A 16930-nucleotide genomic window follows, 5' to 3' on the forward strand; every position below is an offset into this window, starting at 1 on the left:
TTGAAATCTCGCAAACATTCGATACCTATACGATACGCTTACGTGGCCAAAAGCTAAATTCGATTCGCAGTTGCTGAGGTTTGTGATTTTTAGAACCTTAAATTTTTCAGTGTTTATAAAAAATTGGATTATAAATATTAAAAATGCAAATGCAAACGTAAGAAAGTTTTCGAGACCTAACTTTGAAGTATTTACATTTTTATGACATTCTTCCAATATCTTCAATCTTTCTTTCTTCTTCCAGACAATTTGTAGAAAAACTATAACTTTCAATATTCAATTTAAAATGATTAAAATAATTCTTTTGCTAGTTCTTGACAAAATTTATTAAAAAGCTATGCATCCTCTGTAGATGCTTGAAAATTTTTCATCAATTCAAATATATAAATGCAAATGATAAAAATAAAAAATCTCGACTTGTTTTACGTGGACTTCGACTGTCGAGTCGAAAATTTGGGTATATTGTAGTAAAATATGCAAAGCTAATTCGCAAAATACTCAAATAACCATGGAGATTTATTGGAGAGGCGTACATGTCTCGTGTTATATTTCGTACTAATTAGAACACGAACTTACCTTTCTTTTTGGTCTATACTTCGGAGACAGAGAAGGTACAGCAAATTAGAGAAGGGAGCAAGTTGCGTCTGAGTCGAGACGTATGTAACTATTTATTATGCGATAATAGTTGCACTCGAACGTAGCACATTAATTTGTCTACAGAGTTGGAAATAATTGCTTCGCTCTTTAACATGTACGCTTAATGATCGCTATGCTACACATTGCCTAACGTGCGACCTATCGATTTTCCCTGCCGAGCATTACATGACAAGAGACGTCGTAAGAGATGCCCGTAAAGTATTTGGACTCACTTTATTTTAAACGTGAAATAAAGGTGAGATAAAGGATATAAATATAGCAGTGTACAAATGCATGGAAAACGATACGATGTAATGCATTTTCTTCTAAAATGTTATTAATTTTTGCAAAGTTATGTAGACATTATGAATAAGTTTATTAAATTAATGTTTAGATATCGGTCATATAATTAAATTGCCACTCTGATGCTCTCAACATACTCCCAAGTTTTCGCAAAACCTTGTTGTTACCTTGTCCCTCAAGTATAGTTTCGAATTAAATGTTAAAAATATAAACAAAAAATAAAGACGTTATCGACGATCGAAAGAAAAAGCGGAAGAAACAAAATGATTAATCAATGGCATCAATGTTTAACTTGAATAATTCTCCAATATTTCAAATTTCACATATTTGAATATCAGAAAAAGTATTAAATCAAGTTCCTATGATGCACTATGTACGCCCGAGAGATTCAACGTAATTAAAATTTCGCGAACTCATAACAATCTAATCTTCATTACGCAACCACGTGCGCGGAATTGCGTCAAACTTGCGTCAAAACACGTGCGTATGTGTGTGCCTTCGTACTGCTCGAATTCAAAGATGATTCAAGACGATTTGGAGAGGAAACGTGAATGCAAGAACGCATAATGTGAAAGGCTTGATCAAGGCGAAATATCTCGTCCTCCGAATGGCATGCGGTAATTCGGCACCGCGGATTGCAAAAATATATTATGCCCTTTGAATTCCAGCAGCTCGTTAAAAAATTTTTCTTCCTTAGCTAAGTCTTTTGGCACGAGCAGAGGAACGCTGTTTTTCCTTTTTTTTTTTTTTAAGAAAAACTTTCGTACGTTTACGCCGCTAATATAAAATTCATAGACACTCGCCTACAATTTTATCGAGCTTCGCATAATTTTATTTATTAGATTCAATTTTCTCTTGCAATTTTTGCCTTTTAGCAATGATAAATTATAAAACTACATTTAACATGTTGCCAATCATCACCGCCTGATTATAAGTTCAATTAATCAGTATTCAACTGATTAACTTTGGCCAATTAGTAATAGCGCGAAGTCGATAAAAGTTAGTCGCGCGCGAAGTCTCGTATAAAATCAATAAGGACAAATTAAATAATTTCCCTACGTGATTGCACATGTAATGTACGTGTCCGTCCGCATGGGCGAGTCTTCATTTAATTTAGCAGCCCTTGCGACATCGTATAGGGTGTTCTAAACAGTTGCATACAACATTTTAACCAGAGAAGGCCTTGATATATTTTATAAAACATACAATTTGAACAATGTTCAAAAAATTCTTTGTGCGATTTTCTCGAAACTTACGAAGATTTTCAGATCTCATTAAAAACACTGACAAATCGTTAGAAATACTCAAATATCGTCTGGCAACTACTTGGATGTCTAAAAATATACAGTTTCTTTTTCTTAGATCTTTGAGATTGTTTCACCCTACGTCTAAATTTTCAAATTCTTAAGAATGCTCGCTAAATGTTACATCGAAGATGTAAAAAGACTTTCGAAAATTCTAAATTTTTAATTGCTTCATACCTCAAGTATCAATCGTGCGCGATATATCTAATAATATCTAATATCTTATAAATAGAACATCAAAATTAAACATTCAATCGCATTAAAAGTTTATTAAGAAAATTTTCTTCTAAATTTCTTTAGATATGTCTGCCACGTATCTGGTATACATCTTTCTGGAACACCCTATATGTCGAACAGTGCCCGAAATTTTGTCGTTAATTATCGATACAATCGCTAATGAAACACCCTCTTTGCATACGTACCTAGATTACATTATTTACTATTCTCGTCTAGTAATCATTGGTAATTCGGATGTGCATGGAACTATGATTATTATCACTGATTATTTAACCATAATCGTCCTTGAAATTACCCGCTAGATTCTACCTGACTAGGCTGCCTTCGGGAAAGTCCTTCGACGAGTCACTTCCTTCGTTAAATCCGGCAATACGGTTTCGTCCAATTCTTGGTGGAAGGCCAGGCATTTAATCTTGACCGATCTCGCGGTCAAAGTTTATTTCCCGACCGAGATTAAACCGCATTTCGACTTTCGCGAAATTTAAGTAATTGTTCTCAAGACTAGCAAGGATCACACTCTAGACCTTTGAAAGTAAGACCAGGCTTAAATGACCGCTGCCACGATACATCAGCGACGTCAATGTTCATCAGAGAGATTTCTTGCTAAGACCACCGTGTCATTGACTTGCCGAGTTCCTCGTCGACTCACGAGGAAGTGCGATAATCCCTCATCCAAGATGGCTGGAGAGGCTACTGTATGCGTCCTCTTCCATTTCAAGCCGTCGTCAGTAGATGTCGGAAAAGGAGACCTGAGAGGAGACGCCTGAGTGCAGCTGATGAAGGGCGTGTAACTCCTCCATCGAGGTCGAGGGCATGCTGTTGCTGTCGCTGAGCATGGCGGCCGGCCCGACATTTGGAGAATTGCCGGTGCTGGAGGACACCGCCGTGCCGGAACAGCCGATGTTGCTACCGGCGTTGCTACCGTCCTGCCGCATCAGGTTCCGTCGCCATTTCGCGCGCGCGTTTTGGAACCACACCTGAACAGACGCAAGATTAAGACATCACATAATTTCAACTGAAGAATTTAAAGACGCAACTGATTCTTCAACATCGATCACAATTGAAGTGTGACTACTTGTTCTATTCAAGAATTAGAAGTAGAAAGAGTGAAACAATGTGAAGAGTTGACGTCGTTAATTTTGCTTATATATTATACTCTTGCGTATATACTTTGTCAAAGGAAAATCATTAGGAAAGAAGTAATCGTTAGCAACACGATCAGTTAACTTCTTATAAACATTCATGCAAACAGAAGACTCCGTACCTGCAGCACCCTTTTCGATAGCCCGGTCTTCTGCGCGAGTTGTTTGAGATCCTTGGCGTCCGGATTCTGATTTATCGCGAAGTAATTCTTCATGGTTCGCAACTGATGGTGCTTGAAACTGGTGCGCATACGCTTCGTCCGCTGGTTCTGGTGCACCGGTCCCGGGGAGCCCACGGACGCGTCGTACGCGGCCAGCGACTCCATCGACGAGGACAGCTCCGTGGGGTGCAGCAGTTCTGCAACGGCGACGTCCGCTAGAAAGTTTCTCTTTTCTTTTCCAATTTAGTTTCGCATTCAACCATCGATGTCGCGCGCGAGCAACGTTGGATCGCATCGTATTTTAAATTTATTTATCAAATCCCTTTTTTATTCGTGCGTTTTCAGAGATCGCAAGCTCCAGAATCAGAAAAAAAAAGAATTAAAAAATGTGAAATTTTTAAAACTCGGAGTAATCGGATGCTGAAAAAATCGCGAAACTCTGAAGAACTTCCAAAACTTTAAGTATATCAATATCACTACGATCGCCACGTTAGACACCCTCTTCTAGTCCAAGAGAATTATCGTATAAGAATCGAAGTAACTTCTGCGACGACTTAATATCTCTCCATACTTCATTCCGCGGTCTTCTTTAATTCACGCTTATTGTTAGAAGAATTTCAGCTCCGTGAAGTCCGAGAGAAGTCGACCCCTTTTCGTCGACCCCCGCCGTCCTTTCCGATCTTGCGAACATAACTGTGATCGTCTTCAAGAAAGAAAAAAAGACGAAATCCGTGTCGTTCACCTCGATCAAGAAAACGAATTCCGAAGGTGCCGTGGAACCATTCGCGAAAACAGTTTTTCTCCTTTTCCTCTCTTCTCTCTCGATTTCTCTCTCCCTCTCGCTCTTTCTCTTCCTCTCTCGTTGGCGAACCAGCAGATCGTCGTCCGTTGGGAATGGAAGTTCGGAACAATAAACAGTAATGGCGCATACGTGCTCGGGGATTTACTTCTGGGATCCCTCCTCACCCCCTCGTCCCTCGCGTGGCCGCTTCGTCGACTGGAACCCGTTCTTCTCCCGATTGAATTCAATGGTTACCCTCGTCGTCTTATTTATTGGATGCGTTCCTTCGCTCCGCCGGCGCGCAACAACTGCAACTGCGCACACAACCGCAGCCACGCTCCTCGTCTTTCCGCCGACTCTCTTTCTCCCTTTCCGCGCTTCTTTATTTTCGTCCATCATAATTCAGTTAAATTCATACGGAATGGCATGACAGCTAATTGATCAATTAAGACTCTTCCTCCATAATTAAAGAGGGAAATTTTCGTCCGAAAAATGTCGCAAGCCTCTTCCTGTACCCGGAAAGTCCTAATTTCGATTCGATTCTCGTTTCTCGCGAGTCTATTCGCCAAGAAAAAAAATACCATGAACGTTCTACCATCCCAACGAAAATCTATCGTCTTAATTCCAGGTATTTCATTTTGCATGTAAAAAAAAGAGCAATCAAACAAGAAGAAAAAGGGAGAAAAGAGGCCTCCAGTTCTGGCGCGTGATTTTATACGCGAATCGAATCAAAAGTAGAATTTTCCCAGCGCGCCTCTCGACTCCGGCGGGGCCTCTCTGTCTCTGTAGAAAGAGGAACGGCTCCGGGCACCGGCGGACAGTGACAGATAGATATCGGCACCGGGAGATGCATCGATTGGCCGATCTGCCCGGAAAAGAATGCTGCTGCGGCCAATGCGTGGCCGCTGCCAGCAGAATGGCCGGCCGGTGCGCTATAATGCCGCCTGCGCGAGTTTCTTGCCGCGCTGCCGGCATCGGAATCCCTCTCTCGTATCGTCGTCGATTCTCAGTCCACGGCGATTTTGGCTTCTAACTCGCCCTGACAAATTGTAATCTCATTCTTAAACCGCCAAATCTGCCCCCACCCACCCTCCCGCCGTCGAGCCGCTCGGGAGAGAGAAACTTCCCAGGGCTCGCATGTGGTCCTTCCCTCGCAAGAAAGGACAATATCTTCTTAATTCCAAGATAGACTAACATATGTTCTCGCTGAAAGGATTGTGCCAACATTTTCGCTATAAACTGTCTTGACAGAAATTAATAATCGCAGTACATTGTATATCCTTCAACATTTAATATATAATTTCTTGATTTTTATTATTCAACAAAAAGTATGTACTTTTCTTCAGGATTTGTATACTATAATTTCTCATATATAAATGAGAGTTTCAGAAAATGGGAAGCTTAAAATTCTTGACTCTTTAGAACTGTTTTAATGACTTTAATTTTCCGTTTATCGTAATCTAATACATCAACTGCTCCGGTGTCAGGCATTAGATGTGGCATGTCTCGCGGCTCGGGAATAGTCCGGATTATCGTTTTCTTGCTTCTGTACTATTATCACGAGAGTGCCTCTGTGATCCGCCGTCGGTCGCTCGGCGTCTCGCCATGGAATCGCTCCGGTCGTCGTCGGCGTGTCCCTTTCGCACAAAAACTGTCCCAATTATATATAAAGACAATAAAACACCGCGAGATGGTCTCTCTCTCCCAGGCCGGCCGTTCCCACCCGTGGCCGCGCACGCAGGACTTCATGGACGATTTTATGGCTGTTGGTCGTAAATTCCGGTCGGTAGTCCAGGGAGAGTGATCCTCGCTCTTCGTCGATTATAAAATAACTGGGAATCACGCGCGGCTGGGAATCACCGGTCGATCGCCATCTTGGCCTGCGCCCGAAGCCGAAACGATCGTAAAATCCGGCGGAAATCATATCGAAACGCGATACGAGTGCGAGCCGGCCGGCAAATGACACGAGTCGAGCGGAGAATCACTATTTTTTTAATTTCTCTCGATCGTGAAGTGCCGCGAGCCACCCGTCCGCGTTTCATTGGTCGTAATGCCGACATAAGTGCGATGATTAACTTCGCGATTTACGTGTGTCTAAACTCATGGTATTACCGCCAGGATTTGTGGAGCATCGACGATCATTCTCGCACGATGACGATTTTCATCGCGCTGTAACTTTACACTACCATTTGTTATTTCGAAAAATGAAGTTATTAAAGATGAAACGAGTGCTTCGAGATCACGATAAGCCTTTGTTATCGGGGATATTAAATCATCGAGCAATTAGACATCTGCGTGGCGCGCGTGATTTCGTCAAAGAATCCCGCTCTCCGATGTCGAATGCACCAGTTAACGAGCCGAATAATCGCGCGGGCGAAATGAAATAACATCTGCGATTCTTGCAGGCCCGAGCAAATGTTTGCACGAAGGAACGCCCCATTATACCCGTTGCTCGGTAAATAATGCAACTCCGCCGATTAACTCGTTTGCTGTAGCGTGGAATAAAGAGAAGACATAAGAGAAAGAGAGACTGGGAAAAGGATGAAGAGAGAAGAGAGAGAGAGAGAGAGAGAGAGAGAGAGAGAGAGAGAGAGAAAGAGAGTCTAGTAAGTTTAAAAAAACAAATGCCAAACTGAAAAGTCTAGAGGTGACTCTTGAAAAGAGGAGGAGGAACGGGGAGCGAAATTAAGAAGATCATGATCGATACAAGATTGCGGAACATACATTGGCTTGACTCACCGAGCGCTCCAGCGGCCAGTCTCATCGTGACGGGAAGCTCGGAGCCGGTGACTTCCGACAGCTTCCGCTTCCGCGGCCGGCCCTTCTGCACCGCGCCAGTTGCGGCGATCCCGCTCTGCTCGTAGTAAGCCGGTAGCGGCGACACCCCCGGCGAGCCGAGGTCCTCGATGCCGCCGGCGGCACCCCCGTAGTCGCCGGCGCAGCACAGCAACTCGTAGTGTGGTCTTGGGAGCGACGTGCTCGTCAGTCGTCAACCTCTCTGTCAAGTAGTCGATAGACGACCTGACCTCCGCGTTATGCGTTCGAGTTCGATGAACGAGTTCGACTTATACACCGGATACCACGCGGGGCGGAATTTAGCGAGAGCGGCGGGATTATGGTTAGTCGAGGGGATAAGACGGTTAACTCGGCGAGTTGTTGGGTGGTACGAATTCGAGGCATCCGGTTTCCTCATTCCATCGCGGTGAAATCTCTCGATCTTTGGAGTGTTGCAGGGAATCTTTCGATCGTCGTAAAATTCTATATACAGTGCGCACAATCTTAAAATATTTCATTTCGTAAACGTTTGAGGAAATCACGAAACCCTTCTCACAAGTCTCTCGGCATTCGTAAATTCTCATTCTCACATCTCGCGGTATATCTGTCGTCGCGATCGTCTTCCCGGAACCCGAGACCCGAATCCCGTTCGTTCCAATGACCATCATTAGCACTCAACAACCGTCATTAGCGCGGAGGTAGGGGAGGTAAAAGGGGAAGAATGACTCGTTGCGACAAAGCGCCTCGTGCTCCTGTCAACCTCGTCATCGAACTCGTTGATAACAAGGAGAGACGGCCTTTGAAGGATAGTAATGATCAGACACTCCTGTTTCTCACCTACAATACACCAGTCCGTCACGCTGGCCGAAATGATCGCCTTTGTTCAGCGGGGTGCCACACGAGGCGCAAGTGAAACACGCCACATGATACACCAAATCGCGCGCTCGCATCACCAGCTCCGAGGCGGAAATGCCGGCGCGACATCGGGAGCACCGGGACACCGCGAATAATCTGCAATCAAAACAGTTAAAGAGTTATCCTTCGGTATACAGATCGTCAAATTCGGGAAATGTCGCTGAATTTCTTTAATATCTCTAGTCGTCGGAAGACCATCTCACAAGAAACATATCGCAACTCTCCGAAATATATTTGGTTTTCCTTAAATATATTGTTACACAAAATATCTAAGAGACACGTACGTGCCTAAAGATTTATGGCTTTTTATGAACTTTATAACTGTACATTTTTATTATTTTTGCAAGATTTCTGTTGACGCCAATATGATGATTTGACTGAAGTACTAAAAATCTCAAAGTCTTTTGCATTTTCTTTTATCTATTGCATGCATTCCTAATTTTATATTAACTTTGTTTAAAAATTGGAAAAACTGTACGCTTGGAAATCTAACGATATATTATATGTTCTGTGAATTCTGTATTCCTGAACGTTCTCGCGAACGTATTGCGAATTCCCGCTTGAGGTGAATTTCGCAAGAGATCGAAGCAGACCGTTCGCATTCGCGTAGACGGAAACAAAGGGCTTGTTGCATATTGCATGGAGGACGGCTGTTGAATTCCTCCCCTGCTCGCTCTAACGAACTCGCCTCTCGGCCTTTCATTCCACCCTCTCTCGTCCTGAAATGTCGGACGTCATCGCGTAAGCGCGCTATTTCGCAAGATAAACAATATTTATTTCTTTGCTTACGCTCGACTCGCGTTCCAACTTTCAGCTTCTCACAGGGATTTCAAAGCTATAAATGTTGAAACTTTTGTCAAATCTTTAGAACTTGAGTTTACTAAATCTTTCGAATGTAATAATAACTTAATAAGCAATAGTCTTCAGGATGTCTTTAATTCTTTGAAATTGGCTTTCTTCTCGTTCTTCTTACGACTACCCGCATTCTTTATCGCCGAGTATATCGCCGCGCCGAGTGTGGAATTCAAGGTCCAATTCCTGAATAACGACTAGAACTGTGTATTTGGAAACGACTATTAGTGGACATTTTGTGTGGTCTAAGGAAGAAGGCGTTTTAGTAAAAGAGAGCAAAAGAGAACCGCTTTTCGTATGTAAATTCAACGCTATCCCAATAAATATCGAAACAAGGGAGCATCTATTAATGGATCCTGCATCAGTTCCATATACGCGTCATTCAAGTAATTCGTCGCGGAACATCCTGACGTGAAGTCAAATTCGTTTCTTTCCGCGAAACCGACAATAAAAAAATTTTCCGGCAAATATATACAACGAGAGAATAAACTTTACATTTAGAAAATAAACTTCAATTGCGTGATTGCTATTTTCACTTATTCTAAAAGACAACGATTTTTCTTTTACATCATTCGTGCTTCAACTAACCTGTAGTAATCCTCTTTGCAGTAAATGTTACCGTCTCTGGCGAAACAGGTGAGCTCGGCGGCCAGGGGGACCCGGCAGTGACAGCAGCGCAGGCAGCCGCAGTGCCATGCGCGATCGGCCGCCCTTAGGTACCAACGCTCGGCGATCTCCCTTCCGCAGCCGCCGCAACTCAGGACACCCTCGCTGATACCGCCACCCCCGCCCCCGCCGCCGCTGCTCTCGTTCGCACCGATCTGCCGACCGTTCGTCCCGCCGCCTCCGTCCCTCGGCGGGGGTGTGGTGCAGCCGACTTCCTTCAGCATCTCGCTTCACGCGCGCAGCGCGCCGCTACGACGCATGCCGTTGCATTCTGTAAAGTGGTTATCGCAAGTCTTCGTGATGTATGACGGTACCGTAGACGTTATCTGGACGAGGCGCGATTCCATGGGTACGAAGAAAGTTGCGATCGACCATTGTATTTAGTAAATTTTCTGGAAATGACAATCTCGAGTTTCTCCGAATGATACTCGCGTGAAAATAGGACGGAAGCTATACGCGTTTGTATTACATTGTAATTTCATGGATGATGAAACTGCAATCATCGACCTTGACGCAGGATTGAGTAGTATATATGGCACTTTTAGCCCTTTGCATGTCGACTCTTCAAGTTATAAAATCCATGTGCAACTTTGAACTATCACAACTTCTCCATTCTATAAATGACAAAATTAATTTCCAGAAAATATCAGAATTGTAATTTGATAAATAAAGTATATCGTGTATTAAGGAGTAATCTTTGTGAAAAACTTTTTCTAAGAGTTAAAAGAGATAGTCCGATTGCTTGACCACTAGCCATGTTTATCAGATTTGAGCCTATTTGAATTTCTTTCTAGGGAAACATATTAAAATTATTGAAATCTGTTCCTAAAACAGAAATTATTTCTCATGCTCTTTTATTCACAATCTAATCGACCGCTCTCACGCAAAGCCACGCGTCACCTGTATTGTTTATTCAATAAAACTTCTCTTTGTAAATGATCTGTAGACTGGGATAGCTAATGTGATTCAACATATCAATTGCTAAACGTAGAATTTCAGAATCACATCATGATTTGTATACGCAATGATGTTAAATATGTTGACAGATAATCAAGAATAAATGTATGTAAAATTAAAATACATTTTTTTCCCTTTTTAGTCCATCTCTTCCAACCCTTGGAAAAACATTTTCGTAAAGATTACTCTTGACACATATTAAATTTTACTAGCCAAGTTGTAATATTCATGTTTCTTACAGATTAATTTTATCATGTATAAAAGAAAGTTTACAGTTATACAAGCACTTTAAAATCCCCCTCCTATAATAAACCCCATTGTATAATCGCGAGTAGAAAAAAAACCTCAAGTCCTTCCTCTTGTCATCGCCAGGTGAAAACTCGAAAATTCAGGATCAGAACCTTTACCGCGCGCAGGTGAGTTCATTCAGGACACGCTGCCCAGGTGACGAAAGCAGAAACCGATGAATGAAAACAATTCGTGATCGACGGTAATGAATCCGTTAACAAACGACTCTCGCCTTCGAATCACGATTTACGCGAACGCGAGGTGATGCCTTTCGCTTGCAAAACCATCGTCACGATGCTCGTTAGATCTCCGCGCAAATAGAAATAATATTTCCACTTCCAAGTAGCATTTGTAAAAATTAAGTTTTAGGGTCAGTTATTCAGAGATCGTTGATTTAAAAAAATTGATCAGATTTAGATTTAGGTGAAATGGATTTATATTGAAACACACAAACATACACACATGTAACACATTATTTTGTCATTTCTATTCAACGTCGAGTACCGGAAGCATCGTCTCAAGCATTGTCCGCGCGTAACGCAACGTCGATCGCAACGATACGACTCGTCGATGTTAATTAATTCATCCTTGAAAACAGCATTGTTTGAGGTGAAAAGCGAAGTGCTTACCATCCCCGCGGATTTGCATTGCGGTGGCATTATGTCTGCAATAGCACGCGGATTCGATATTATCGCGAGCCATATTTCCATAAAATCGATTCGCTTGATCCCTCGATAACGGAATCTCCGTAGCGAGAAATACACATATTGACATATATATACGGTTACATACATCAACAACTGTATTTGTATCAGAATGTCTGCTGCAGATTGCAGCGACTGAAGAATCGTGCAATGTGAAAATTATGACGTTATTTAATGTCCAAAATTCTCACACAAATTGATCCATTAAAATATTGGAAGATAATATAAGTATCGATAATAAATTTACCTTAATAATTATTAAATATTTAAATACATAAATTGTTACACATTATTAAGTAAAGGTTAACCATAAACTTCTAGAAATCTTTAAAATACATAAAATATAACGTAATATATTTGTATGTACCATAACATACATCGGCGAGTAAAATAAAACGATTAATAAATTATTACTCAATGCAATAATGATACTATATCTGTAAATATTGATAATTGTATAATTGTATATTTCTCAGTAATTTGCTCAAATTTTATTTTTGCTAGCATATTGCATTCATGTTTATACATTTAATACTTCTAACGCTGGTAGTTTCTAAAATCTATTATTAAAGCCAATGTCTTATCAAAATAAAAAGACCTTTGATTCTCCAATTTCAGATAAAATAAAATACTTGGATTGAGAAGTTTTAACGATTGTTAAATTTATCTTCCATGTTCTGCTCACCTGCAATCGATTAAATAGCTGGAACGCGACGGCGAATCCTACTGTCGGCCGTCCCTCGCTTCTCTCCGCTCGCCGGCAACGAAGCACCCGCGGCCAAAATTATTGCCGCTCGGTTATTTTCATCTAAATCGTGGTCATCTTGGACCTGCTAACTTTTCCAGGGTTCGGTTCGCTCGCGGCGCGGCTCCAACCCCGGATATACCGGCGCTCCGACGATCTCGGCTGCCTCGAACCGACCAGGCAGTCGTTGCGGTCATCAATCATGCTCTGGACAAGCGAAAAGCCGCATGGACGGAGAAGATAATTTCTCTACGTGACATCGGTTCGACGATAATAGAATCTACACGACGAGAGAAGCGCAAAATTGTATCTGCTCTAAAGTATCGCTCGCGTATGAATTACTTCGAATAAGAAATTTAACGCGCGGTCAAACTGTTCTTTAGAGAAGCTTTAATTCTTATACATCTAACTATTCGGTCATTTAAAACTTATCAGCAGATCAATTTGACACTAATTTGCCGCATAAGATAATTAGATTCTCAACTCTTACGGTCTGATTTTAAAGTTGAATAATATTAAACTTAAACATCCATTTCTAAAATATTAAACCTAAGTGGAATGTATATATTAAACTGATTTCAACCGACTTTTGAATCTAAAAATAATGGAAACAAAGCAGTATTTTCGGGTGATGAAAACTTGAATGAGATAAGCTTCGATTGCGGTTAAGCAAAAGAGTGACTACAGTGATCATCTAGAGTAAACTGTTGGTTAATCCTTTCTTACAATTAGAGGCAGCTGCTGATTGAGTCACAATTGCGGTTAGCAGAGTTTCCGAATTTAACTTCCGTTGCACATTCGTATCGAATATAATCTGTTGCATAACGATGCAAATTCTATCCTGGCGCTCTGTATTATTTTTCCTTATAATTATATGCATTAACTAGTTTCTTGAAAATATTCCAAAAAAGCGAAACAGAATTTTTTATGCGGTTCTGGGTCTATAAATCTACTTTACAGAATCTTACGACCTTAGAATTTTTGTATTTTTTTAAATCAAATCCCTGAGACCATAAATCTTCAGATTATCTATTTTTATCTCACATTTCTGGATCAATAGAACCTAAGAGCTTTAGATAATGAGACGTCGTAACTTTAGATTTCTAAATTCTCAAATCGAAGAACGTATGTCATTATTTTGGTATTTCGAACCACGATATCTTAGGTTTCTAAATTCCTTATCTTCGAATCCTGGATTTTTTTCACGAGGAATAACACACAACAAAGTTCCAATCGTCATTAGTATGATTCGTCGGATAACTGTGCCACTCAATTTTTTAATTATTTAATATTTTACACCCACCAGTTCATCCCTTTCTCAAGGCACATCATCTTCATTAGACTTCTCGATCCCTTCGATTCACATTGATCTTTCCTTTCTTCGGATCTCAAGATGCAAGTCATTAGCACGTCACAATACTAATCACCACCTTGGATTTGTTTTATTGGTTTCGAGCACTTCTCTCACACTTTTCTGACGATTAAACGGATTCTTGCCAACAGCGACAATACCGTCAAAAATTGATAAGAACAGGATTCTTCTAAATTCGCAAGCACGAGAAAAACTTTCGGAAGAAAAAAAACTATCGAAACAAAACTCTACGGGAGCGTGAGAGTCGCGAACGTGAGAAGTCTCCGCGGCGAAATAGAAATTTGACGAGAGAGAGGGACATTTCTCCACGAGCGCGCGGAAAACCTGCGTGCGGAAAACTGGCGCGCCGGAAACTCGCGGTGCGCGAAAACTCGCGAAAGCGTCTCGCCGAAGTGCGAGAAGGAAAGCTCGAAGGACGCGGTAGACTCGTGCGGGATGGAAGCTGCTCCCCGTCGGCATAATATTACGATCCTGGGACGGCCACCCAGGGCCAGGGGCGGACGTCGCCGCGACAGGGAAGCGGGGTTGGCCCCTTCGCACCGCGATCTCGCCGGGGTGGCGACAGGGTGGGGTTTTCGATGCCGGCTCGAGGGGTAGCGACGTCGGGACGCCGGGCGTCTGCGCGCTGCGCCGGCGCCTTCGCAGCTTTCTCCCTTTGTCTTCTTCTTTCTCAATCCCGCACTTTCTCTCTTTTCCCTCTTTGTCTTCCGCGGGAAAATAGTTCGCTCTGTCTCTTTTTCACTGGTATCGGCTGGTGGTTGTCGTTGATATCATGTATATATGATAATGGCATTGGTGTTGATAATAATGTGGTTTGTCAGGCACATCGCTGCGTTTTCTTAAAAGATTTGAAAAACGTATCGATTGAAATATTTTGTGGGACTTTTTTATTTTTATGTACAATCTGCTTTATCCAATTTATCTCACTCTTTCAATTTTATCCACATTATATATTATTCGTTTTCTATTACTTTAAAATTTCATTTAAATAAAAATTTCGAGAATACAATGTTTAATGATTTGGATTTCTAATTTTAAATTACTATTAAAAACACAGAATCACTTACAATTTAGTTTTTAAAGATCAAAAAGTTAAGGATAGAAGAAACGATAGAAGAAATTTAGAAATACATTTTACATTTTCTCTGTAAAAAAAGGAAAATTTGAATTAAAATTTCAATTTTATGAATTTTTCTGAAAATAAGATCAGTTGCAAATGTCAAATTCTTTAGCACATTATTAATTAATTAAAAATGTGCTCGAGAAGAAAATTAATTTTCGCTTTCGGAAAAAAATCTTTCACGTCGAATTAGCAAATCAGTGTAACGTTTGTGCGAAAAGAGATATCACACAAGTCTCGAATCCTCCTCCCAATTTTCCACTTCATCCTCGTCTTCCGGTGACATCATCGATTTCGTCCGAAAACATTCTGAACGGTGCTAGAGCGACATTCATTATTCATGATTAGCCGCGACGTCTCGCCCGCAAAGCACTCGCCCGCGCACGCTCACATTTCACTCTCAATTAATTTGCAATTGGGGTATCCCGATGGGAAGAGAGGCGCTCTCGGCAAGAGAAATGACGTGACACGCGAGTGGTTAGTCACGCGTCAGTCACGCGTACAGGTACAAATTATTACTTAAACGACGCCAGCTGGCGAAAAACGTGTTCCCGCGGCGATTTTAATATCGCCACCAGTTTGTCACTCCGTCTTTTCGAGCACCGTCGATTGGACTCGTTCCTAACGAGAGTTCCCCCGCGCGAGAAATTACATCAAAGACGTAATTGCAACGTCCAGCACTCGAGATAAACGTTAGGATTCTAAGAACTTTTGATTTTTTATGAGACCTTCAGACTCTTAAAATATAAAATCGTATATATATATATATATATATATATATTTTTTTTTTTTTAGTTTTATTAGAACTGCGTGAAGCTCTTTCAACAGTTTCACGTAGCGACTTTTAGATCTGTGAGAGATAAAACTATTTGTGTTTCTAGCTTCAATTTCGCACGATGTAAATTATATGCTACTGCAAATCGCGACTGTGCGAGGCGCGCTTCCGTTCCAGGCGCGCGTGCGCAATTCACCGCGCACGGCGTGAGCGCCTTTTAATTGCAGCTAAAGAACGCGAGTGACAGTCAGATACATTGTCCGTTACGACCAGTTCTTCTAGATTTGCCTGGTTTGCGCGCGGTCAACTATATTTGGCCGCACCGACGCGCGACGCGACTCGACGGCGCGGAATCAGCGAAAATCCATCGCGTCTAAGGTGCGACAGAGTCGTTTCTCTCGCTCCCGATGTCCCATTAGGCTCATTAACCGCGGGTGGCGTGATCAGGCCGTCGCTACAAATCGAACCCCTCGTTAAACGGCGAGCTCTCGTTAATCTCGCGTGCCGCGCCGGTGTTCGCGATCGTAAGCAGCGAGGCGCGAGCAACGTTCCGGAATTTGTCAAGTTAATCTCTTAGCTGCAAAAACTGTAACTCACAACATTACGTGCAATAAATTAAAACAGTGTCTTGACTTTGATTATCCTGTTTAGAATAATATTTAGGATTATTTAGACTTTAGAGAGACATAATTTTTTTATTTAAATTTTTTTTTACATTTGGAATTAATTGAAAGTTATACTTTATTTAATTTGAACCACTTCCAAATGTTTTTTCTTTTTGTTGAATTAAGCTTATACCAGTCATCGTGATCTGAATGTCGTGCATAATTTCCGGTTGAAGAATCTCCGGGCAAATACCTTTTCCGCTGCCGGCGAGAGGTCGACTCCGAGGAGTGCCTCCCAATTCAATCAAATCCACCCTAATTCAATCACATACTGTTGCCGCCCTCCTCCCCCTTCCCGCCAGAGCCCTTCAAGTCCACAGATGGTTGAGTCGGCGTGAAGGGGTCGCGTTGCGCAGTGCGCCAAGGAAGAGAGCTGTCATTGTGGCGAGGGAGGAGGATGCTGTCATATCGATCAGAGACTTTCTGGACGGATAGACGGCTGGAAGCGATACTAACGAAGAAGAAGAAGAAGAAGCAGTTGGTAGTAATAGAACAAGAAGAAACGGCAGCAGCAGCAGCAGCAGCAGCAGCA

General features: G+C 41.8%; 1 protein-coding gene across 1 annotated transcript; it reads right to left on the reverse strand.

Annotated features, from left to right (window-relative positions):
* Positions 1-643: 643 nt before the first annotated feature.
* LOC139769994 (LIM/homeobox protein Lhx9) lies at positions 644-14773 on the reverse strand. Its single transcript, XM_071701583.1, has 7 exons — positions 13770-14773; positions 12407-12673; positions 9695-10043; positions 8177-8350; positions 7304-7527; positions 3745-3980; positions 644-3457 (listed from the first exon to the last, which is right to left on the reverse strand). Exons 3-7 carry the CDS (start codon positions 9994-9996, stop codon positions 3206-3208), a joined length of 1188 nt encoding a protein of 395 aa, XP_071557684.1. The 5' UTR covers positions 9997-10043; positions 12407-12673; positions 13770-14773; the 3' UTR covers positions 644-3205.
* Positions 14774-16930: the final 2157 nt, after the last annotated feature.

This window comes from Temnothorax nylanderi, unplaced genomic scaffold, assembly GCF_030848795.1.
Source record: "Temnothorax nylanderi isolate EJ_2023f unplaced genomic scaffold, tnyl_v1.0 TNYL_tig0026_pilon, whole genome shotgun sequence".
NCBI lineage: Eukaryota > Metazoa > Arthropoda > Insecta > Hymenoptera > Formicidae > Temnothorax > Temnothorax nylanderi.